Below are 24,147 nucleotides of genomic sequence, written 5' to 3'. Positions count from 1 at the left end.
TGGCGGGGCTGCAGCGCTAGGGAGGCCTTGCCCCGCATCCCTTACCCAGGTCTGGGGGCCCCTCGCCGGGCCAGGGCACGGCAATGGCATCGCTATCTCTCCGGGGATGCTGCTCTCCTCCCAAAGAAACCATCACGCCTTGCTAGGTCGTGCGCGATGCGGGAAAGGAAGGTCTCCAGTCCGGCACCGTGTGCCGCGGAGGAGCTGTGGGAGCCAAAAGCCGGCACCGTGTCCCCGCTGTGCTTTGTCCACGAGGGTCCGCGGTGATGTCCCCGCGGGCCACCGGCCGCCGCCGTGCTCGCCTGCCTGCCTAGTGCGGCACAAGATCCCTGTGTGTTTGCGGAGAATTATCCAGAAGAGGAGCAGAGGGAGTTGAGCCACCTCTGCGTTTGTCAGAGAAATGCTAAGGAGGCATCTGTAACGCGTTTGCATGTGGAAAAGTTTTGTCTGTGGTTTGATGGGCTTCCAACTTTCATGTCCATGTGTTAATACAGAAGTAATACTTGAGGTGAATGCTTGCCATTTCGTCTTCAAAGCAGTATGGTTTAGCATGGACCCATTCTTGTTGAACGGGTAGATGTACCCATTCCTTGCCAGTTTGTGATGTTATTTCCTCCTGGACATAGCCATTGCCTTGTATGTGACTGCCAAAATATGTGAAGTGACTCAGTTGCTCCCCTGTCTTTTAAAGAAATTGAGTGTTATGCTTTCCTAAGATAATGTACAGGAGTTTGAGACATCTGCTTGCGGCCTGGAATGAATTTATGATACCGCACAGCCTTGCTGGGAAAGCTGGCTGTGAGACAGACTTGAAATTAGTGTGCTGCAAATTAAAAATGTCCTTTTACGGGCAGATGACTTGTCAGCCAAGGTCTTGGGCATTTGGTCATGGCCATGGTTTGTGGAGCAGTCAGCTGTAATGTCCTGGTGATGCAGAGGGCTCTGTGTGTGCCAACAGGGTTAAAGGTGTGAGAGCTGGGGCTGGGTTTGTGGGGGAGTTGGGGTTACCACCCTGCTATTGTCCCAGAAAACCCTTGATCAAGCCCACACTTATTGCAGGGATGGTCGGTGAAACCCCCTTCTCCCCAGGTGGGCAGGGTGGCCTCATCACCACCAAGCTGAGCCCCTTCTCCTGTCCTCTGCCGGTGGGGAGGATGGGTGCAGAGGACCAGCTTGCCAGACACTGTCCAACTCTCAGTCTCTAGTAGAGGTCAGAAAAATCATTGCGACTGCTGATAGTGATATGTATCTTTTAATATGCTGGAGGAGACTTCTCCTGGGAATGTATCCAAATTGCATGGCATTTCTGCAGGCTTTTTTCAGGGGCCTAAAGAAGTATAATCTTAAGAGCTGTCAGAATTTGAGATTTTGGAAGCACTTGACTGTTTGTGAATGTTGAATGGCTGAGTGATGCAGTGCGTCTGGAGAGGGTGGTTGATGGTCAGGACCTTTGGTGAGACACTTCTTGCTTTCCATGGGGCCTGCTTCAAAACTATTTCCCTCCCACTTTTCTGGTGTTTTTCTTTTATATTCTTGATGATCTTTTATCAGCTGAGCAAGGAAAAATAATACAAACTCTTTATCTAGACTTTACATTCCTGATTTACATTTATCTCCTGGAGGATATTTATACTGTCTGCTGGATAATTCTTTCATTACATAGGAAAACTACATACTTGTACAAGTGAGAAATAATTGATACAAGTGTTGCTCTAATTTGCTGTTTAATCAGAGCCAAATGCAGTCTGGGGAAGTGAATACCGTAACACCAAGGTCACAAGAAGGGATCTGATGTTGTTCTGGCTTAAAGACGATGTGAAAAACTTTGGTGTGGAAACCTGAGTCAGGTTCTGCCTTGCTTTGGCATTTGACATTTGACTTCTTGTGCAAGAGTTGTCTCAGGTTTGGGGGTTAAGCCCCCAGGGCTCAGCATTAAGGGCAGCAGAGGGGCAGGAGGTGGCTGCTGTGAGCACTGGCAGCGGTGGTGGAGCTCTATGAGTGTTGCTTGATTTGGTTTTGTTGCAGGTTGGTTCTGTTGTGTTTGTTGCAGCTGTTTGGAAATCTTCCTAAGGGAGTCTGCAAGGCCTCAGGGTTTGAAGTGATTCTCATTTGGGAAGAGATGAGAAATTGTGCCAGAAGTACTAAGTGTCAGCTGTCAGTGTCCTGAACAGAAACACTCAACTGGATGAAGTATTGTACTGCAGCCTTTGAGAGCAGTTTTGTGCTGTGTGGGCCTCGTTTGGACACTGGGTCCCTTGGGTTCAGAGCTGTAACATTCTTTACTTGCTGTGCTCTGCCTGAATGTCACAAAGTGGAGGCTTTGCCTTTGCCATGGTATCTTTTCTCATCATTCCTTCAGACCTGGCCACAGAAATAGTCCCGAATATGCAGTGTTGACATTTGCAATGAGCAGCACCATTGCGTGTGTTCTGCTTTATCTCCGCAGAGAGGCAACGGCCTCTCAGGGCTCCGAGGACATCGGGAGGTGACAGTACTGTACCTGCTTGTCCTGTAAAGTAGATCAGGGCACAGATGTGCATTCAGCAAGATTTTTTTCTAATTGTTTTTTCATCCCAAGAACCCTGGAGTGATTCAAACACCTAGAGACTAAATCTTACCCCTTTTATGTAAACTAATAGTTAATGTGTGGTGCTTTCAGGCTTGGGGTCATTCATTATGACATCTTTGTATTTTCCGTATGATTGGGATAGTTTCTGTAAGAGTTAGAGTAGGTAGTGATGGTCTCTGTGGCATGGAGAAGCCCTAACAAAAGGCTATGTAAATCCTTCTAAGAAAGGAAAAAGTAAAATAGCTTCTCCAAGTGGCTGTTCCTTACTTTCAGTCTGCAGTAGCCCTGCCTGATACAGCAAGAGAGTGTGTTGCTCTTTTTGTTCTTTTAATCTTGTTTGTGACAAACACACTTCACTTCCTCCCAAGCAACAACAGCCCATTCTGTCTAGGCAGGGGGTCACTCAGTATATGGGGGAAAAAAAAGGCATCTGGTATGTTGGTGTGGTGCCAGTGTTCACACTGGCTTTCCAGAGATTCCATCTTTGTCTTCATTCCAAGAAGATGTAACCTTAAAATAGAGAGTACAAAGGACTCTCAGCCATCCAGTGCTCACTGATGCTCCTGGAAAAAGTCTTCATGCATACAGTAGTTAAACTTTGCTTACCTTGTTGGTACCTCTCTATATGTTTTAAATTTGATCTGGTTTTGAAGATGAATAATGGAAGACAGTCTTGAACACCTTATCAGCAAAAAGCTTATGAGCTTAATGTATTCTCCTTCAGTGTTGAACAAGAGGATCCAAACCTACATTTAATATATACCCAGGATGACTAATCAGTGTGTTCGTATGTTGTTTATGATGGTGCTGTTTATATATAGCAGTGCTCTGGTACAGAGACACCATTTGGTGCCTGAAGACTGGTGACGTGTGCTGTTTCTTGGTGGATCGGACAGAAGATGTTTCTTTTCTCTCCGCTGGTTTGGTAATTGCTGTCAGCTTTCTGATATGTGTAAAAACCAGTCTGATCTTAAAACATTATTTCTTTTTTTTTTTCCACTGCATCCAATCTCTTGATGCCTTGGCCAGGGAGGCTGTAGATTTTTAGGCAGAGTAGCACAATATACCTTATGGTTGCGTACTTAACATGGAGGCTCAGCTGCTGTGACTGGAAATCACATTTTGCAGTAGTTGTTTCCTGGCCTGTACCAGATGTGAAATGTGGTTTAACTGCATTGTAAAACCACAGGTGACGAGAAAAAGAACCTGCAGGAAATGACTTGGAGGCTGAATTCTGTGTGATGGTAAATGCCTCCTCTTAGCTGAGAGTGGCTTAACTTCTACCATTTATTTTGTTCCGTCTCGATAACACTTATATTTAGGGATGAGGGGATGATTTGTTCTTAATGAGAACCCACACTCCTGCCCACGCTTCCTGGGGAGAGTAGTGTTCAAGCAGTCTGCCAATGGTGTGGTTTTAAGGCTGAGTATTAAAAATACACTTGATATTTCTCCTTCCCCGGGAGCCGTCTGCCAGTGGTTCTCTCTTGCACCTTTGTGGGCTCTGTCCCCCCCATCTGTTCTTCACCAGGACCGTGGGGCTGTCGCTGCGGATCCAACACTGCCATGAGGTTCCCCAGTGCTGGGGTTTTGTTTTGGTGAATGCAGTTTAGGGGAGTTTGAGTGTGTTGTCACAAAATCTGTGTGTCTGATGGTCTCACTTTTTCTGCTTTAGCTGATTCTGCATTACTGGACCTCACAGCTGCATTGTCAGTAGGCAAAAGCAGAATCTGTTGGGGAGCCTGAGTGCTTTCCTCATGAACATGTCATTAGGAGGGAAGGTGCTCAGGAATTAATGAAGCACTGTATTTGGTGAACATCTTGTCAGGAAGAGTCAGACTAGTACACAAAATATGGCTAAGGGGAAACATATTTATACATCACAGACTGGTAAATATGGTTAATGGTTGAAGTGTATTTGGAGCCTCATATCTGAAAAAAAAAAAACAAACCAACCCAAACCCACAACAGCAGACCAGTAACAAGGCAAGTAATCAATCATGCTGACAGGCTACTGTAGTAAGTGCACTCCTTGGGGATTTTTTCCTAGCCTAAAATACCAGTGCCATTAGCAGAAGAGGGAAAACCAGTATGCCTGTCCCTATAAACAGGCTTTCAAGATATGTGAAAGCATGATTCTGAAGGAAGAAATTCAAAATCACACCCTATAAACTACTGCCTTTTGGCTGTAATATTTTTTGCAAACTGATGGAAGGCTAGAGGGGAATTTTCTGATTTTCACACCAAAATACGTTTTTAAGAAGAGCCTGTGTTTCAGAGAGGGAAATACCTTTTTGGGACTGCAGGAGGCAGCTTTCCAGTACGTACCAATACAGGGGTGCAGCACTGACTTTTCATTTTGCCTGGTGCCATTTCTGAGGCTGAGCCTCCGCGTGTCGTGTTTTACTGTTGACTGGGCAGGGTTGGGACCCAGGGTGCCTTGGCAGAGACTGGCCAGGTGAAAATTTCTGACCCCCCCTCCTGAAGTTCGTGGCTGTTCTGGGCATGGAGCACCACATATTCTGCTTGGCTGGGGAGACCAGATTAGTGGTGTTGGGCACAAGAGAGAGCAGGGTGCATGAGCAGCTTCTCAAGAAGTCCTTCAGGTGTCTGGGCAGGAGCAGCCCTTGCTCCCCAGCAGGAGGTTTGGGTATCTCCACTCCCAAACCCTCGTGGCAGGCTCCTTCTAATGGGCCTGTGGGGTTATGAGCAGTTCAGTTCTGGACACTTTTTCTCTGCTTTGTTTTCCTGCAGGTACAGTTTTCCTTACTGTTTCTAGCTAGTTTCTATAATTGCAGCTGTGAATGAGAATTACATATGAGTTCCAATTCACATAAAGTGAATGGTAATAGGCTTGTAGGAGGAGGTGTCATTAATACATTGCTTTGCACAGAGGATTCTTTTTGTTTTCAGTATAAGGTGAGACTTGAGTTTCTGCATATTTTCGCAAGAAACAAGTGTTTTGTCGCCTCTTCATTTCAGCAGCTGTGTTTGTGTACGTGTTTTGCACATTTTAGTATTTTTCTGTCACGGCTACCTTCAAATGTGTGGCAAATGAAATGTTCTATTTTTGCCTTCTGGAATTGTTTTGGAGAAGAGTGAAGCATGCTGACATGATTGACAGTATCTGTGCAAATCTCTGCTTGGACTGTGCAGTTGATTCCACTTGGGAGGTCTTAAGGGTTTATACAGAGAAGTATATTTTGCTTGAAAATGACACAACTATTTCATTGTATTTCAGGGCGAAGGCTGTCGTACTGTCCCGCTTTCCGGACATGTAGGATTTGATAGTTTGCCTGACCAGCTGGTTAATAAGTCAGTTAATCATGGGTTTTGTTTCAACATCCTGTGTGTGGGTGAGTATTTCCATTTTGGGAAGTTCTCTTGCTGAAAAGTTTTCTGCAGCTGGATGTAGCTTGTAGGTTACAGCAGTAACAAGGTAGCTTTGATTTAAATTTCCCCGACTGTTCTATTTTCAGTAACAAGATTTACTGGTGCTCTGGGAAGTCCCCACTGGGGTTCTGCAGTATGGCTTTTTACCAAGCAGTGAAATAAAATGCCTAAAATCACAGGCTGTTATTATGATCTTTCTTTTCCTCATATGTTTGACTTTCACATTTTTGAAAGAAAATAGGTACTCATGCCAGAGTACTTTGTTTGTCTTGTTTGGTTAAGTATTGAATTATTATTATTATAACAAAATACTAGTCATGTTCCTCTTAAATCACTAAAAGCTATTTTTTTCTCCTCTTTTCTGTGCATACTTGAATTAAGAGAGTGTCTGGCCAAGCCTTAACTGTTCAGACAGTTATCCAAGCTGCCATGTGGTGTGGATCACAGCTGGGGCCTGGCACTGTAGCAGGACTTGGTGTCTGTCCCTGCAGCCCATCTCACAGGTCTTCCCCAGGGTTAGGATCCCAAATAATCTCTCCTCTTAGGTAACAGGAGTAAAACCCTGTATGGCTTTGATACCATAGTTTGGTAAGGTGAATTAGGAAATTAAAAATAGAGAATTAATAATTGTCTCATGGGTTTGCTGCTGCCCGTGCCCTGCATCTGGGAGCAGGAGGTTATTGGATGGCCATGGCTGCTTGGACTGAGCCCTGTCTGCAGATGATCCCAGCAGGGCCTGGTGTGGCAGAGGGGAGAGCAGCAGCTGTGGATACCTCCTGGGGACTCAGCTGGTGGTCAGCTATGCATCCACGCAGAGGTTTTCTGTTGCCTGCCATGAGAGATGCAGCTCATGGTATGGACCTGGTGTTTGCCCAGAGCAGGGTTAAGTCTGAAGCAAGAGTAGTAGAGCAAGGAGAGGAGAGCTGAGCTCTATTAAATGGAGCTGAGAAGACAGTTTTCTTTACAACCGCATTCCTGTGAGATGATAAACTTTGCTGACAAGTGGAGGTCACTGTCAGGCTGAGAATCTAGGTGATTTCCACAGTACATGAATGTGATATGACCTAAGGAAACTCCTGTTCCCAAGACTGAAGTCTAAAAATGTTTCCTTTTTCACTTTCTGAACTGTAGTGGTTTTTTTTAAAGTTCTAGGTGTAGCAGTGGGTGCCTCCTGTAGTTGTATGTTCACTTTGATGTGTGGGGAGGAGCTGAATGCCTGTGCTTTCCTCTTTGCAGGGCAGAAATGGAATGCATTAATCACTTTTTGATGTGAACAACAAGGACTCACCAAGATCAATGTACATTAGTCACTCATGTCAGTTTTTTATGAACAGTAATAACACAATCTTGAAATAAAGAAACTTTATAGAAAAATATAATGAACTTCATTAGAAAAAGATTTAAAAATCTTTGCCCCCACACTTAAACATCCTGGAGAAAGAAAACAAAAATTCCCAGAGTTCATCTGTCATTTATTCTGTTGGATCTCACTTGTACAGCACAGTTTAGGATGAAAAATTGAAAGAACAAGGGAACAAATGAGGATTGGATGAGGATCCCATAGACAGCCCACTAAGCATGACAGAAAGGCACTTCATTACCTCCCATTTTTCAGCTGTGTGTGGCATTCTACTCTGCATCATACTGGATCTGAGCCGCCGATTCCTCCAGCTCCTGGTGGGGAAGCCAAGGAAAAGCTTCAGAAATGACTCTCAGCAGCACGTCCAGAGTGGAGCAGTTTTTAGCTCTTCTCATGCTGAAAGCTGTCTCTCCTGTGAGACTAGAACCAAAGCTAGAATAAATGAGAAAACCTCTCATTAGAAGTTAGGGGTTGCAGATGGTTTCTCTGATTTTTTTATTTCTCAGCACAACCATTTTCTTCCTAAACCTTCCGTGATAAATTTTTACATGCCTCTTTAGTTCTGTGCAAAGGCTGGAGAAGTGTTTAATGGCTGAGACTTTCTGTGCTGACTGTATTTCTCAGTGAGATAGGGGGAAAAGAGGAGGAACAGGCTGCTGGTTTTTGATGTAAAGTTTCTCAATTCTTACCAGGGTAGATTGTAGTTGCATTAAACCAGTATCCCAATTTAAGCAGGATTTTCCCCCTTCCTCTCCCCCAGGGTTTGCAGGGAATTTGTTCTAACTGGCCTATTCAGTGCAATGAGAAAGGCTGTTTTGTGGCAGAAATACTTCACTTTCCCCTGGGATTGTACCAAGACTGTTTGAGGTCTCTCACTCCAAAGAAGTGAGCCCATGGTGTGCAGGAGCTCTCACCTTGGGGGAGGTAGGGATTTGCATAGGATTCCTGGTGCTTTCCAGCAGGCAGCTCTCTGGGGTGATGAGCTGTACAGCCTGGAAGTTGCCCAGTGGTTGTTTTTGTGGTCACTGGTGCAACCAGCTGAGGAGAGAGCAGTTTCTCTAATCAAAAAGCCATCTGTCTCCTCAGCCTTCTCTTGCCCTGTGCCGCTGGTCCCCTGGGGTAGACGCTGGGAGCCGGGTGCTCCTCTGAGGTGGTGTTTCAGTGTCTTTTGTGAGCCCTTGTTGCCCTCCTTGCCCCCACAGTCCAGCCTTTGCCTGGCAGTGGGGAACTGTGTGGTGTCTCCGCACACCTGTCAGATGAAACAAATTATTTTTCAGTCTCTCCTTGAGAGATGGCCTTACCCGTCTGAGTTGCCTCAGGGCCTGTCTCAACAAGCCTGCTACATTGGATTAGCTTCCCTTTCTCCACATGAAAAGGCTGTGCATGCAGTTACATTTTCTTTAAAATTGAATTATTTGATATGTGGAGCCACGGCTGTTAATCTTGTGAAGGACAGGTGCTGCTCTCTCATGAAAGGGCACTCTTGTGAAAGCTGCTCCCTGCCTTTGAACAGGGAAATACTCCAAGGACTCCTCTGTCCTCCCACAGAGTCGATTGAGGATGATATGATTGGAGCTTCTTAAATTCTGAGTGTTGTGGGAAAGAGGGCCAGTGAGCAGTTTCTTGTTTCACTTAGCACATTGCTAGGGAAAAGCAAATTAAATTCCCAGGCACAAAAAGAGGAGGTACAGCATTTGTGGTGTATAAATCAGCTCACTGTTGCAGGTGCTTAGGATGCTAAAAGTTCTGTGAAAAGAAGCCATGAAAGTTCATTTAGCACAAAGATGTCTGTCTTGGTTTGGAAAGTTAGGAGCTTGTCCCAGCTGTAGTTTTGTAAGTAGTGCCACCACTGTTCCATCAATGTTAAATTTGATGAAGCGCTTCCGTAGAGCAGTGAAGATATCATGTGCACATGCAATTGGAGTAGGGAACATGTCTCAGGAGAACGAGAGGATGTGTGGGGAGCCCAGCTCAGCCAAGCTGTTGGGCATTGAGTGGATGGTGCTTTCTGAGCACTGATGTAGGACTGCTGTGTGTCCAGAACCTGCTGTGGTGGCTCTTGCCTTTTTTTTTTTTTTTAAATGTCCTTGAAAATGTGTCGGACTTAACAGCAAGACTCCATCCCATGATGAAAGGTACAACACTCAAGCTTTTCCGTTGCTGTCACAGCTTCCTGGTCCAGAACTCTGCCAGTAAAGGTCGCTCTCTCTGCCCTGTCCTCCCCACAGAGCTTTGTCAGCCACTGTCAAGTTATATAATCCCTAAGTACAGTTTTGGAGATCAAATCACATGTGTCCCTAAGCCTGGCATCAGGAAATAATCTCCCTGCCAGGGATGCCTCTCACTCGGTTTGCATACACTGCTGCTTTTTTCAAAATAATTCTGCCTTTTAATCCCTGTTCATAATTTCTGGTTTTTGGGGAAGATTCTAGTGCCATTGGCTGGAACAGGCACAGACCACTTGTCCTTTTTATCAGACCGTCTGTTCCATCTGGACTCCTGTCCTTACAAGAAGCAGTTGGCACCATTCACATCTTCCAGCCAGCAAAAAGTTGCCTCTGTGTGGGGCAGAAACTCCCAGAAGATTCAGAAATTCTTCCTTCTGTCATGTTGGCCTTCAAAATAGCACTGCTCCCTATCTCTGCTCATAATTAACATAGCAAAATACTTTATTAGTGTCTTCAGTCTTTTACCATTTCAAGTCACTCTGTCGGTGTTTAACATTCTTTCAGCTGAGACAGTCTTTCCTCTCTTCTCCATCTTCCCTATCGGGTTTTAATTCTATGTCAAGTCAGTGGGGTTACACAGTACAGGGTCAGGGGTATCTGCTGGCTCAATGTAAATTTGGCAGTGCAGACTTGATATTTGAGATGCCATGTTAGTGCCTGGGTGTTTGTTTTAATCATGAAGTCATTTGGATGGGCGACTCCCCCCTGTGGAAAAATGCTACCGTTCCGATCTTCCCCTTCCAAAAGGAAAAACTCAGTGTTTGAGTTTAAAGTTGCCTTTGCTGGCCCTGTGTAGCTGGCATAAGGTGGAGTGTAGAAGCATGTTCTGCATCTCCTAAACACTTCTCCTAGCCCCTCTGACAGTTAAAGTCACTCCTGCTGGAAAAAAACGCTTTAGGTGGATTTAAAGTAGGCAATAATTGACAGGTTCAGGATGTGCTTCAACAAGTGTTGGCCTCATATGAACATCTTTCACCCAAAAGAAGGAGGGAGGCAGAAAAGAGAGGTGACTTACAGGGTGTTGTCTGTTCGGAAGCCAGTGTGGTTTACACATGACCTTGTGTATCCACTGCAGAGAGCAGCTCCCTTGCCCTGGTCACTGCTGCTGCTCCCCTGTCACCCTGTCCTGTGGCCTTGGAGCTGCTCCGGGGCCTGCCAGACTGTGGGGCAGTGGCACAGGAGAAGGGTTTGCAGGACTGTGTGTGGGTGACGCTCCTGCACCCCAGGGCTGAGGGACTCCCCTATCCTGAGATGTCCCATCAGGGTTCCTGGCATTCACAGGCGAGCAGCCAGCTAGCTGCTCTGTCTGACCCATCCCTTGGCAGGGGCTTTGGAAATGCTGCAGCCTTCTCAGGCTGTTTAGAGTTTTGTCTTTTTTTACACTGCTGTTTTCCTGGAATCCCTGAGAACGGCCTGGGAGGTCATACAGGCTGTTTGCTGTTAACTCTCAAAATCCCTCTCCAGACCATGACAATGCTTTGGTCTGATTTGTGCATCTGCTCTGTTTTGGGGGCAAATGCTCCCTGACAAGTCTAGACAGTGAGATTCCAAGTCAATGAAGGGCTTGTTGGACCAGTTTATTCTTCCAGCAACAGAGGTAGCCTTGTGCTTTGCTGAGCCCCCCTCCCTTGCTCTGGCCATTGCTGTTGTAGGTACAGCTGATGCATTGGGGTAGTGCAAGGGTCTGCAGCCACGCCAGCTCCTGGTGCTGACTCCTTCTTCTCCCCTTTGGATTGAAAACCAGATTGATGCAAAGAGCAACTGCACTGGTGACTGTTTTGGCTGTAGTTGGTGTTGGTTGGTGATGGAGCACAAGCTTTCAGCTGGTTCCCCAGCAGTTCTGCAGCTCAAGGTGTACCTTGACTTTGAAATGTTAATGGATCTTGCTGCCTCTGGAAAGATACTGGATATGTGATCCTGGCAATCAGGGACTGCTCAGTTCCCAGAGCAGGGGATTTGGGGCTTGGAACTAGACAATCTTTAAGGTCCCTTCCAACCCAAATCATTCTATTGTTTTATGATTCTGTGTTTGCCTTGCCCTGCCATGTACTTCAGCCCTGAGTGAGGAAAATCCCTTTTGAGGCCAGAAGAGGAATTTGCCTGCTTGCAGGGGTAAGGCTTGGAGATTTGGACATTTGGATGGGAGAGGATGGGGAGGAGTTTCCCCTTCTTGAATTGGGCATTTCATGCAAGTTTGGATCTGCTACAGAGCTCTAAACCTGCAAAAATAAGAAGCTCTTTTATTCTGAGCAGAGTGGGAAAATGGTGAAGTTGTTTTGTTTGGGAGCTGAGGGCTGGGGAAAGGAGGGGAGTGCTCTTGCAGCCAGACACAATCTCTCTGTGGTCCCACAGCAGGCTGGAGGAGCAGCCGTCGCAGAGGGTGGGGTTCAGCTGCTCCTGAAGCTTCTCCAAAAGCCAGCTGGGCAGCTCAGAAATTGCTGTTTCCCCAAAACACAACAGCCCTCACAAGGCAACAGACCAGACTGCGTAGGAAGTCAGGTCTTTTGAGCTCAGAGAGCTGGCTCTGTTGTCAGAGCCTGGTAAGGAAGGCTGCCCTGTGGAATGTGTGCACAGAGGGATTTGTTTTATTCTTCCTGGTATGTATCTAAAACAAATTCAAGACTGGTCTCTGGGATTTGTCTCTTCTTCCAGACAAGGAAATAGTTGCCTGTTGATAAATGGAATCAAAAACAGTTCAATACTGATAGAATACTAGCAGAATACTGACAATACTAGCAGAACTTTTGGAAGCAGATTTTGCAATATTGTGCAGCTTGTGTAGCCCCTTAGGTACAAAACCAGATATTACAGAAAATGCCCCGTGCCAGTGTAGAAGGCTGATTCTCCAACTTGTTATGAGAAACCAATTGCACAACTTGCTGTCAGACTCGAACCAGCTCTCAGGGTTTCTGCACGGAAGGAAGCTATTTCTGTGGCTGCTTATTAGAGACATTGATCTGGAGTAGCTTTTTTTGGAAATGGCAATGAGCCCCATTTCCTCTCCCACTTTTTAATGAAAACAGCATCTTCTGTAGTGTAGTTGTGGGTTTAAGCAGGATCTGAACATTGCTTTCCCCTTTGCCTTTTCACCTCTTCTTTTCATCTCTATTTTCTAATGACATTAATGGCCATTAGACTGTGAAATGTAATTTGCCCAGAATACAGACCTCCCATTGTTCATGGCTTTTTGTTTACCAGACGCTCCCTTGGGAGCATGAGATCTGCTTTCATCTGCTACAATTTCACCCCTGTTAACGTTTGGAAGCTGAAAGGCCAACCCATATTAATATTCAACAGAACATTTCAACTCTCTTTTTCTCCAATAGGGGAAACTGGCCTTGGTAAGTCCACCCTCATGGACACCCTTTTCAACACCAAGTTTGAAGGTGATCCAGCATCTCACTCACAGCCTGGGGTCCAGCTGAAATCCAGTACCTATGACCTGCAGGAGAGCAATGTCAACCTCAAGCTGACTATTGTGAGCACAGTGGGCTTTGGGGATCAGATCAACAAAGAGGACAGGTGAGTATGGGGGAGAGAGGCTATATTGTGATGTGGCTTTTCATTCTCCCTGTGCCCTAGTTGAGCCTGACTGCACTGCAGTGTTCTCTTGCTTGCTTCTTAGGAGTTGTCCTTGTCCCCTCTTTGGGATGGGACAGGTAGAGGAGAGGACAGAGGCTCTGGAGTGTCAGCATTACTTCAGCTATAAAGCAGCTTTTTTCATGCTATCAAAGCAATATCTGCCCGGCTGGAAACCTTCTGCCCAAATTCTTCTGGTGGGGAGACTGAAATGCTCCAGGGCATCTGGGCTTGTTTTGGTTTGTGCTGACCTCAAGCTGCTGACCAAACCACTTGTGTGGTTTAGTGTCTGCTTGGCTTAATATCCAGTTCTGGCAGGGCGCTTCCATGGGAAGAGCCAAAGGAAGCACGATAAATGTGCAGTGAGATACCTTGGGGAAGTGTCTCTGGCAGCTCACATCCCAGAGTGGCTGGAGTGTGTTGGTTAAGGGATGTGCAGTTACACTAGACAGTCTCCAACGTGCATCTCTGCAGAGACATTGCTGATGGGATTTGGTTTTTTGTGGGTCTGTTAGATTTTTTAAAGTTTGTTTAAAATGCAGTGATGTCCTTTACATTATGAGTCTGTTAGGCTCTGTATTTCAGAAGGCCTTGCAAGGGAGTTGCAGGAATTTTGTGCACCAGAGCACTGGGCAAAGGTAGTACTGAATGAAGCTGTGTCTTCCACCAGCAGCATGTGCGGCTGTGAGAGCAGCAAGCCATTCACTCCCTGAGTGCAAGCAAGGGTTACACACTGCTGCAAATGAGTCTCCATTAGCCTTGCTTTAGGAAGTCTCTCACCCTTAAGGCATCAAGGTGATGCCTCACATTTCAAAATATGAGGGTCTGCCTTCCCTGGAGATTATGGTGTATCTGCTGAATGCTGATACTGTGTTTTGACAAACAGGCTGCCAGAGTCTGATGTAGGACCATGTCTCCTTGTCAGCAGTGCAACTTAAAAATTTCTAACAGGTGGGGAGCAAGGGAGGTGGAGAGAATTGGTCTCAGAAAGTGAAATCTATCAACAGCTTGTTTCTTAAAAGCAAGCAAAGGAGCATTGTCCTGTCTGTTTAGCTCTCTGACTGTGAGATGTATAGCTTTTTTTTTCCTTTCTCCAAAGCTATAAGCCCATCGTTGAGTTCATTGATGCTCAGTTTGAAGCCTACCTGCAAGAAGAACTGAAGATAAAAAGGGTCTTGCACAACTACCATGATACCCGGATCCACGCTTGCCTGTACTTCATTGCTCCGACAGGCCATTCCCTGAAATCCCTGGACTTGGTAACAATGAAGAAGCTCGACAGCAAGGTTGGCACGCTTAAATCTTACTGGGCAGATTTACTGTTTGCATAGTGGAAAGGCTGCTGCTTTTCCGGAGGATCTACCCACCCTGAATAGCCCTTCTGGTGGAAATGACTGAGTTGGCAGATAATTTTGTAGATTTATTGAGCACTTACAAGTTCTTGAAGGTCATATTGCAGACTTGGAGAAAATCCCAGGAGCAAAATTGATTACTTCATGCCTCTGTTTTTTTCTAGGTGAACATCATTCCCATCATTGCCAAATCTGATGCCATTTCCAAGAGTGAGCTGACCAAGTTTAAAATTAAAATCACAAGTGAACTGGTCAGTAATGGGGTGCAGATCTATCAGTTTCCAACAGATGATGAATCAGTGGCAGAAATAAATGGGACAATGAATGTAAGTGACTTGGTTCTTCCTCCTCTCCCAGAACAGCACTGTCAGTGTAGAGGTTGATGGCCCATACTGGGATGTTTCTTAAATCTGCTTTCCCTTTTATTTTGTGTCTTAAAAACAGAGGGTTTCACAAGAATCTTGTCTTTGTAGTGTCATCCTAGGCTAGGAGAGCTTTGTGGTAGGCTACTGCCTCTCTGGTGGGCTTTTCTAGTCAGAAAACAGACTTTTAATACTCTCCTTGTCCATGTGCATGTCTGTTGAGGGAAATCAGTGTTTAACCCTTTTCAGCTCGAGGGTTTGTCATTATTTCTGTCCTATGCATCACCTGATGGCCTCCCACCAGTAAACTTCCAGGATCATGTGGCAAGGACTTACACAGCTTAGCCAGCAATGCGTGAAAAGCAGTACACAACTTGGGCCAGACATGCTTTGAGGTGCCTGCAGGTGCCCATTCTGGGTCTGGCCTTCCCAGCATCATGGGTGCCTGTCTGTGGCTCCTTGAGGATGAAACAATCTGTTCCTTGGCCTTTCTGGCAGCACATCCTGACCATGGTCCCATTTTCCAGAAGGCTTTTCACAGGAAATCAAGTAGGGGAAGTTGCTTGCTTCAGTGCTGTGGATGTAGTAGAGGCCTAGCTGATGTGCGTTTGTGCCACCTCCTGATCTAGTATTAATAGTTGTACAGTTTTCTGGAGAGGCCTGAAAGAAACATAAAGTTTGTCCTGATGTAAGAGCTGTCAGTGATGGTTTCCTGGTCAGAGCAGTTCTGTGTTAGCCCTTCTGAGGGTGGAAGTGAACCTCTGCTTGTCTTTCAGCCATTTACTTGTCTCCTGGGAGGGAATTGCTGTCTTGGGTTGCAGACGTTCTGGGTTGTATCAGTTGATGCACAGACAAATCAACTCTTTAATCCTCTATTACAGTCAGAATTACCAGGTTTATGGGGACTAAGCAGGCCGGAATTTGACCAAAGCAATTTTGCAGATCTGGAAAACTTGTATCCAAATACCGATTTTATTAGAAACATAAGACAAATGTTACTCTTACTCTGTGTGTGTCCCATGCGAGAGCTGGGGGCTAAGGAATACAGGGGAAGAGCCCATATCTGTGAGTGCTTGCTGGCAGTTTTGCTTTGTTTGCAGTTTGACTGTATGAGCCACACTCAGAAAGCAAAAACATCATCTCTGAAATCTTTTGCTTGTACCAGCTGTCATGGACTTGTCCAAGTTTTTAGATAACCTGTGGAATTCACTATCTGCTCTTGAGAGCAGTCCAGGGTCACTGGTCTTCCATGTAGTTGGCTTCCTGAGGCCCTTTCAGTTGCCCAGAATTTGGTGCACTTTAAAAGCTTTGCCTGACAAATGTTACTTCACAAAACTCAGCAGAAGGGGTTGGTGCAAGGAGCTGGGAACTCAAAGTGCTGAAACTTTGCACTTGACTTCCTTGCAGCTTGGCAGAATGCACTGTAGTTCCCAGGAACAAGTGGAGGTGGGCAGAAATCTCACAGAAAAATGCAGCAAAGTACAATGTCAATGTCTGGGGGTTTTGCTTGGCTACCTGAGTTTTGGAAATGAGAGGACTATATGGTGAGATCTTCAGAGTTTAGATAGGTGTTGGGAGGGTTTCGGTTCCAATTTTGCTGAGCTTGCACTGGGCAAGTCTCTTTTTGCCTTCTGCAGAGAGACCATCTTCTTAACTAAGAAGTGACTATTTCTGATTTCTGAGTTTCTGAAAAGCAAATCCCTCTTGTTCTTAGTCAGCCTTCATGTAATGTGGAGTGCATATCTCAGCTTGAAGAGTGTGACCTTGGGTCACACCGGACACAGTGGCCCGGGACATGTTCAGCCCTTCCTCACCAGGGTGGAAGCAAGCAGGGAGGAAGGAGCTGTTACTCTGGGGGTGAGGGATGGACTTCCATCTCATGATCTGATGGAGCAAGGTGTCGAGTGCTCCAACATGAGCTAAAGGAGTGGTGGGGGGATGAAATCAAGAAGGCTCCAAGACCTCATACTGCTTCTGTGCTTGTGCAGATGTTCTCCTCAGGCATGGCAAGCCCTGGGACAGCACCGCAGTCCAAGCCGCAGCACGCTGTTCCAGCTGTCATTCTGATGCCAGTCTTGCACTGGCTCATCTCACCTGAGACTCTGTGGCTGGGAGGATCAGCCAGGTAGAGGATATAGAGTGGTAGCACTAACAAGGTTTCCAAAAAAGGACCCATCCTGCTACCCCTTGTCTTGGGCTAGTGGCCAGTGACTAGACTCCCTGAGATTAGCGTGTGCATAATGACTGTCTAGCTCAGTGGCTGTGCTAATCTCTGTGTGCTGGTGGGTCCCAGGTCTGAGAAGGGCTAACGTGGATATCATTAAATGTGTTTCAGGCCCACTTGCCATTTGCAGTGATCGGGAGTACGGAGGAGCTGAAAATAGGAAACAAAATGATGAAAGCTCGTCAGTACCCTTGGGGCACAGTGCAGGGTGAGTTGAGCCCTGGGATTTTCATGGCATGAATGGTGACACTTGTGCAAGGAGGCAGTGGGCTTTCTTAAAAGGAGCAAGGGCCTGCTGGACTTGATTATCCATGGGGAATTATCCTGTGTTAAATCCTTGTGTCAGGCCTATAGTGCCAGTTTTCTTTGCTTGGAAGGGCTGTTAAACCTGTTGGAGGAGTAGACAAGTGGGGAATGCGGGAAGAGATCTTAGGTTCTGTCCCCATTTTCCTCCTTACCATGTCTTCTTACAGTGGAGAATGAAGCTCACTGTGACTTCGTGAAGCTGCGGGAGATGCTGATCCGTGTGAACATGGAAGACCTTCGTGAGCAGACCCACACACGCCACTATGAGCTCTACAGGCGATGTAAACTGGAAGAGATGGGTTTCAAAGACACTGATCCAGACAGCAAACCCTTCAGGTGAGATCCCTGGAGGAGACAGGAGAGCTTGAGAGAGGCATTTTTGGATGCGCTGTGTGCTTGTGTGTGTGTGTGTCCTTGGGGGAGCATGGAAAGAACCAATGCAGCAAGAAAAACTGCCAGGTCAGATAAATCCAGACTTCAGCAAAGGTCTGACTGAGAGAAGGTGAAAATACAGGGAGGTTGTGCAGGACTGTCTGTGAATCTGCAGGTATGGGAGTAGAAATGTCTGTGCTGCAGAGAGACAGCAGTGTTCCTCTGAACTAGTGTTTGTTGCCAGCTGGTCTCTTTGAATTGCCCAACATTCAACATACAGAAAAGTGCCAAAAATCATTGGATAAAGAAGACCTTGGGCACACGTAGGTGAGTAGCAAATATGTTGTGTGCAAAGCAATAGTCATGGTGATGGCCTGATTTCAAAGGGTCAGGGAAAGCAGTTTGTCCCAAGTCTTATCACTGGACTTTCTTTCCTTTTTAGCTTACAAGAAACTTACGAAGCCAAAAGAAATGAGTTTTTGGGAGAACTGCAGAAAAAGGAAGAGGCAATGAGGCAGATGTTTGTCCAGAGGGTCAAGGAAAAAGAAGCAGAGCTGAAGGAGGCTGAAAAAGAGGTAAAGACTGCAGTATTTGTGTCTTCATGGTTGAGTGATAGATTCACTCCCAATTAGGTAGTTGCTGCCGAAGCACTTTCTGCAGAGTGTGGTTTAGGACTTCCTTACCAAGAAGTGTAAAGTTTAACTTGGATGGGGATGTTAAGGTGTTCAGTCTGTAGGACAAAACTGAATCACAGTGCTTGTTGTGTACAGCTTACTGCACCAGGAAAGGGCCAGAGTCTTGATTCTGATGGAGAGGTGCAGTGTTGTAAAAGTCAAGGAGAGAAGCAGCCCTTGAGATGAACTTGTTTTGCAAAAAATACACCCATACAACTTTCTTAGTTCTGTGAAAAATCCATTAAATTACTGACCTTTAAAGAGGAGTAAGGCAGGGACCCCTGGAAATAATTAGGTTTTTTTTTTACCCTTATGCTCTCCCAATCCTCTGTTCTTAGTCTGCACAATGATGCATTACTAGAACACTGCCTGCCTGTAAGTTGTTGTGGAAGGAGGCTGTTCCCTGCCCTTTGTCTGGGCACTGGCAGCTCAGTAGCTAGAAATGATGTGGAGACCAATGGAGACTCACAGGCTCAGATCTCAAGGGATCCTTTCATCTTCCTCTTTTCCTGTGAACAGAATACCTGGTAGTGCCGTGTCCTGCTCACCTCTCTCCTTTCCCTTTAGCTGCATGAAAAGTTTGATCGCCTGAAGAAATTGCATCAGGATGAAAAAAAGAAGCTAGAGGATAAGAAGAAGTCTCTGGATGATGAAGTAAATGCATTTAAACAAAGGAAGACAGCAGCTGAATTGCTTCAGTCACAGGCTCAGCAGGCTGGAGGATCGCAAACTCTTAAAAGGGATAAGGAAAGGAAAAAGTAAGTTGCTAACTCAGAGATATTTGCTTTTTGGTAATGGTTCTCCTTTACTAATTTTCTGCATGTTCCTATCTCCCTCCCAACATAGCCAGTCCTTATCGGGGTAGGTTTGCAGACAGATTTAATCCCTTGTAAGGCTGAGCGGTAGCTGGAAGCCTTTTTAACATTTGCTGTCATCCTGGAGATCAGGGAGCAGTGCTATCCTCCCTCTTTGCCTTCTGACAGCATGGGAGAGGATGAACTTGTTTTTATTCCCCAAGATTCCGTGCTCCTCCCTTGGTCTCTCAGTGCATGTAAAGAAGTGGAACCATACTAGCTGCCAAGGCTAGGGTGTGGGTAGCAGGGATGTCCCATTACCCTCAGAGAGGAGCACGTTCTTGCTCATGTTCTTACTTGTTTAGGTTGAGAAGATTGTGGAAATTATTCAGGGAGACTAACAGTCTTGAATTCCAGAATCTGCAGAATGTAAGACTGCAAAATGAGGGGACAGGTCATAGCACCTTGTTAGCACTAGTACTCTTCTCCTGTCCTAGATCAGCTTTTTGCCCTCCACAGAAACAGTGGGATATACTGAATGGCTGTAGCTGGGGTTCCCCATGCCAGGGACTGGTGTGACAGGATCCAGCCCCTCGTCGGGGTCTGGGATCTGGGCTGTCTACAGGGCTTGTGCCAGGCTCCTGAAGCTCTGCAGTTGCTCAAGGGCAACCAGCTGTACAGTGAAACAGATCTCCCGCTTCTCCCAGCACTGAGCAGTTCCCTTCCTTCTCACTATGGTACATTTCCCAAATGGAGTGCTGTGCCACCTGTGCCTGTGTGCAGAGAGTGGTGTGCAGACAAACAGGGGTCTGGTTTTGTACCACTGGCATAATCCCCCCTCTGCACAGCCCTGGGGCGATCCTTGCCTGCACTATGCAGTCTTAAGTACATGAAGAAGTGCTGTTAAATTGGACAATATGGGGTGTGTCCGAAGTGCTGACAGCACTGTTTGTCAGGGAAAAAGCCTGTGACTGTTAAGCTTGGGATCAAAAGAGTCAGAGGAGGAAAGACCCAATTACAAGAATGAGATCCTGGTTTAGTCTCTTAGTTTAGAGCTGAAGCTGCTGAGCAATTAGTGCTGCCCTTTTCTCACTCACCCATTACTTTTTCCACTGCCTATTTTGATTTGTTCATCTGAATTACCTTCAGGGGGTTTTAATATATTTTCATACTGAGGAGTCTGAGACTGACCAGGAACAGACTTCTCTGCCCAGCCTGGACTGTGTGAGGAATATCCAACTGAGCTCTTTCATGCTTAGAGCCCATAGGTATCTGCTCACTCAGGACTGCAGACTTCAGCCTTGAGATCAGTCAGGGTCAGGAATGCAGAAAAGGGAGCCAACAGCCCGATAGTATCAGCAATTAGTTGCTGTGGCCCAAGTCACACTCTTGGTCCTTGAAGTGGTTCTCATCTCAGAACATCTCCTTGACACCAAGCATGTTGATATGGAAAAGCTTTGGTACTGTCCTTGTCAGTTAAGGGCACAGAAAACTCCATGACAGGGATAGGTCAGTGCTTCAGTAGGGATTGGGAAGATAATAGGAAGCCTCTCTCGCCTCCGGGAAAATTGCTGTGCAAGAAATGGTGCTGCTTTCTTTGCTCTGTAACTTCTCTGATTGTCCTTAATAATGAATTTCAGTATTTAGATCATAAATTTTTCTTAACAATCCATGAATTTTGCAAGCTGAAGCTTACTTGTAGCTTGTTTACTACTGGCTGGCAGTACAATAGCCTTTTTCTTTCACAGGTGACTCGTTTAAACCCAAGCTCTGTAATTTGCACTAATCATGACTCAGTTGATTTTTTTTGTTGTTGTTGTTACATCATTATCATCATTATTAGCTCTTACATATGTGCTGTTTTACAGTTAGCTGCTGTTTGGCTGCATGGTGCATGAGGCACATTGTCCTGGTAAGCGTCATTAACTAATAGAGCCTCACAGTGGGATCAGTTACCTTTCCTAAAAAAGCAGACGTGTACAAGTCCTGAAGCTATAAGTATTATCTCTGTCTTCTTCTGCTTTCACCCCTACTGTATGTGCTCTATCAGTCTCTCTCTACATGTGCAGTTGTAGAAAAAGGATGTAATTGTCTTTAAAGATTCTGCAAAGTTAAATTCAGAGAATCAGTATTAGGATATGGAACATAGAAAAATGAGGATTACATCCTCTTCCTTTTAAATCTTCCCAGCACCTCTTTGGCTCTGTTGTCTTTATTCCGTCTCTCTTAGAAATAAATTATATTCTTTAATCACACAGATTGATACTATGGCAACAATTGCTATGGAGATGTGGTGCTGATGATACAGCCCAGCTAGCCATGAAAATGTCTCTCTCTTTCCTTTCTCCTCCTTCCCTCCCACTCCTCCAAGTTGTAACGTAAACTTGTGGTTACAGTGAAGGTAGATGCGAGACTAGTTTCTGTCATCATCTGACAGTGGTCTACTTACAGCTAATTACAAAAAATTGAGCATTTTTAATTTGCTGATGATTCTCTGGTGAGAGGAAGAAAGCTCCCACAGGAATGTCTTGCTTCTTGACAGAGCAGCAATACTCATTATCCAAGGCAAGCATGACAGTGCCCCAGACTGAGGTGCACAGGCCTCTCAGAGAAGGGACCTGTTGGAACTAAACTATAAAACACCCTAAAAACTCATCCTTGAGTCCACCCTTACCTACAGACAAAGCTAAAACTTACATTCTCTCCTGGATAGTCCAAATTAATTATGGTCTGTCCTTAAACTGGTAGAAGCTGATTCCAGGATTCTTTCCCTCTTGGCTCCACAAGGGAAATGGAAAAGCAAGTAAACATCATGCTGTCAGTGAGAGGCATTTGAATGTAATTTAAATGGGACCTTCCACTTAACAGAAGAGCTTCAGAAGGGTCTTGCACTGACTCAAACTGGCACTTGCAGTCGTCTTGAGCTGTCCAGTTGAATGAATGTCTCTGCTGCCAATGGTAACTGTAGAACAATGAAAAGAACAATTCTCTGCTTAACGGGCTCGGAATGTAGAAAAATAAGCTTAAAGAATAACAGTGTTCATTCTGGTGCTGAGTACAAAGGCACGGCTAAAGTGCAGTTAGAGTGAACATTACTGATTTTTGTTGGTTTTGGATTGCTTTTGGCAGTCCTCATAACTGTACACTGTTGTGTGCTGGGCTTTGAATCAAATGAAGTTCTTTGTTCCCACTACACAATTGCAGACAGTGCCTTTCTCAATGGGCATTTGTCATTGCTAAATTAAATATGTATATGTGGTACTTTTCCAGGATTTAGAAAAACACTCTCCATATTGATCCATAAAGTGTTGCAGGGCTTCACTGTTTTGCAAGGATACAAACAAGTCACAGTTGATGAGTCCTGTAGCTTGCAAAACTGTGAAAGGATTGTTTTAGAAAATAAATTTGGTTCATCCCACTGCTGAGTGTGTGTGTGTGTCTGCATAAAGCATGTTTTTTAGTCAGATTAAACCTTATTAACACTTAGCAATGTTTTCTTTTTTATGTGTGCACACATTAGGAAACATTTGTATTTTTATTTTGTTTTTTGTCATTAATCCATAAAAGCATTAACCTGCCTTTTTCTTTCATTTTCAGTTCGGGTTTCCTGTAGAACCTTTCCCTTGGCACCAGAGGCGAATGCCCCACTCTTGGCTGTGCCATTGTGCCTGTTTGCTCACCTTTCCCATTGCTCCCCTCCCGCGCTCACCACTGAGGGTTTAACCAGAGCTCTTGTCTGCTGGGGTTGTTCTTGTGGGGGACCCTGCTGGCCAGAGGTGCTCATACCAGGTTCCTCCTGCCCCTTGGGCAGCAGCAGGATGCCCAGTGCTCCAGGGCAAGTGTCCCCTCTCCCATTGCTCAGCTTTTCCCCCACTCCATGCTATGTGAGAGCTGCCTGGGGGGTGCATTTAGCTCCTGCTGTGGGTTCAGCCCAGTGCTGCCATGGGGGGTGGGGATGTACTGCCTCCAGAGACTGGCTGCCCTCTCCCCATGCTAATTTTATGCTCCTAAGCCCTCATACCCCCTGTGCTGCCATGTGTGACTCAAATAACTTTCAAGGACTTTTTGCAAAACTTGACATCCTCACAGGCTTGGGCCTGAGTCCACACCTCTAGTTCCCAGGCTTGAGGAAATCACCAATTTGGATCCATGGTTTGCAACTAAGTGTTCTCTGAATGCTGCAGGGGTCATGAAGGATCTCTTGCCTTGTCTCCCTCTCAGTGTGCTGGCCTGGATGCACATCCTGGATCCAATCTCAGGGAAAACTGGTCACCTTGCTGTACATACCAGTGTTTCTGAAGAAAGATGATGCTGTTTCTTTGACTTCCTTCTCAGTGATTCCAAGAATTTCTGGTTTTAATGCAAAAAAATACTACCTTTATTTTTTTAATCTGGCATCTCTTTAGAACTGTACAGATGTTGACAGGTTTCTTCTCATATTTTCTATTCAGCAAAAGCCTTGTTTTTACTGTAAGATTTGCACTGAAAAGGAGGGCGTTTTGCTCACTGGGCCAGGAGTTCACTCTGGCCAAGTGCAGCTGTGGTTTGCCTGCTAGTATCTTTTCTGTGTATTTCTGACTTGAGTTTTGTTTTTAAATAAAGAGTTCATCGGACAGTGAATTCTGGTTAACATTTACTTCTTCTGTTTTTTGTTTTCTTTGCCCTTCTTTTACAGTAACCCATGGCTCTGTACTGAGTAATTACCCCTGAATACAATGGCCTGGAATGGACCTTCATTTACTTGTTAAATCATAGGGTCTAATAAAACATGACAGCATTTCAGCTGTGACCTTTCCAGGGTGTTACCCTTGCTCTCTCCTATGTCCTCGTTGTGATTCTGTCTTTAGTATGTACTGGTGGTTTTTGCTTTTATTAAACAATGTAAAATTAGTCATAACAAGGTTATGGATGCTACCACTTTAAATCCTGCCATC

At 45.5% G+C, this 24,147-nt stretch overlaps 1 protein-coding gene across 6 annotated transcripts in view; it reads left to right on the top strand.

The window, feature by feature from the left end:
• The first annotated feature begins 5,788 nt into the window (after positions 1-5,788).
• The window catches only part of SEPT6 (septin 6), a 20,514-nt gene continuing 2,155 nt past the window's right edge, over positions 5,789-24,147 (top strand). Inside the window, exons 1-10 of one of the 6 annotated variants that reach the window (XM_017743103.1) lie at positions 5,789-5,925; positions 12,877-13,072; positions 14,229-14,415; positions 14,646-14,807; positions 17,179-17,275; positions 17,541-17,709; positions 18,188-18,320; positions 18,987-19,177; positions 21,082-21,125; positions 23,889-24,008. In XM_017743103.1, coding sequence (XP_017598592.1) covers positions 12,906-13,072; positions 14,229-14,415; positions 14,646-14,807; positions 17,179-17,275; positions 17,541-17,709; positions 18,188-18,320; positions 18,987-19,177; positions 21,082-21,085 — 1,110 coding nt within the window. In that variant the 5' untranslated portion in view covers positions 5,789-5,925; positions 12,877-12,905 and the 3' untranslated portion in view covers positions 21,086-21,125; positions 23,889-24,008. Of the gene's footprint in view, positions 5,926-12,876; positions 13,073-14,228; positions 14,416-14,645; positions 14,808-17,178; positions 17,276-17,540; positions 17,710-18,187; positions 18,321-18,986; positions 19,178-21,081; positions 21,126-22,810; positions 23,114-23,888; positions 24,009-24,147 lie in introns of those variants that run through there. The other 5 variants (XM_008640475.2, XM_017743102.1, XM_008640472.2 and 2 more) reach the window with 5 other exon arrangements.

The sequence above is a fragment of the Corvus brachyrhynchos genome, unplaced genomic scaffold (assembly GCF_000691975.1).
Source record: "Corvus brachyrhynchos isolate BGI_N302 unplaced genomic scaffold, ASM69197v1 scaffold398, whole genome shotgun sequence".
Taxonomy (NCBI): domain Eukaryota; kingdom Metazoa; phylum Chordata; class Aves; order Passeriformes; family Corvidae; genus Corvus; species Corvus brachyrhynchos.
The sequence above is the reverse complement of the archived record's forward strand: the minus strand, read 5'-3'. Positions and strand labels throughout refer to the sequence as shown.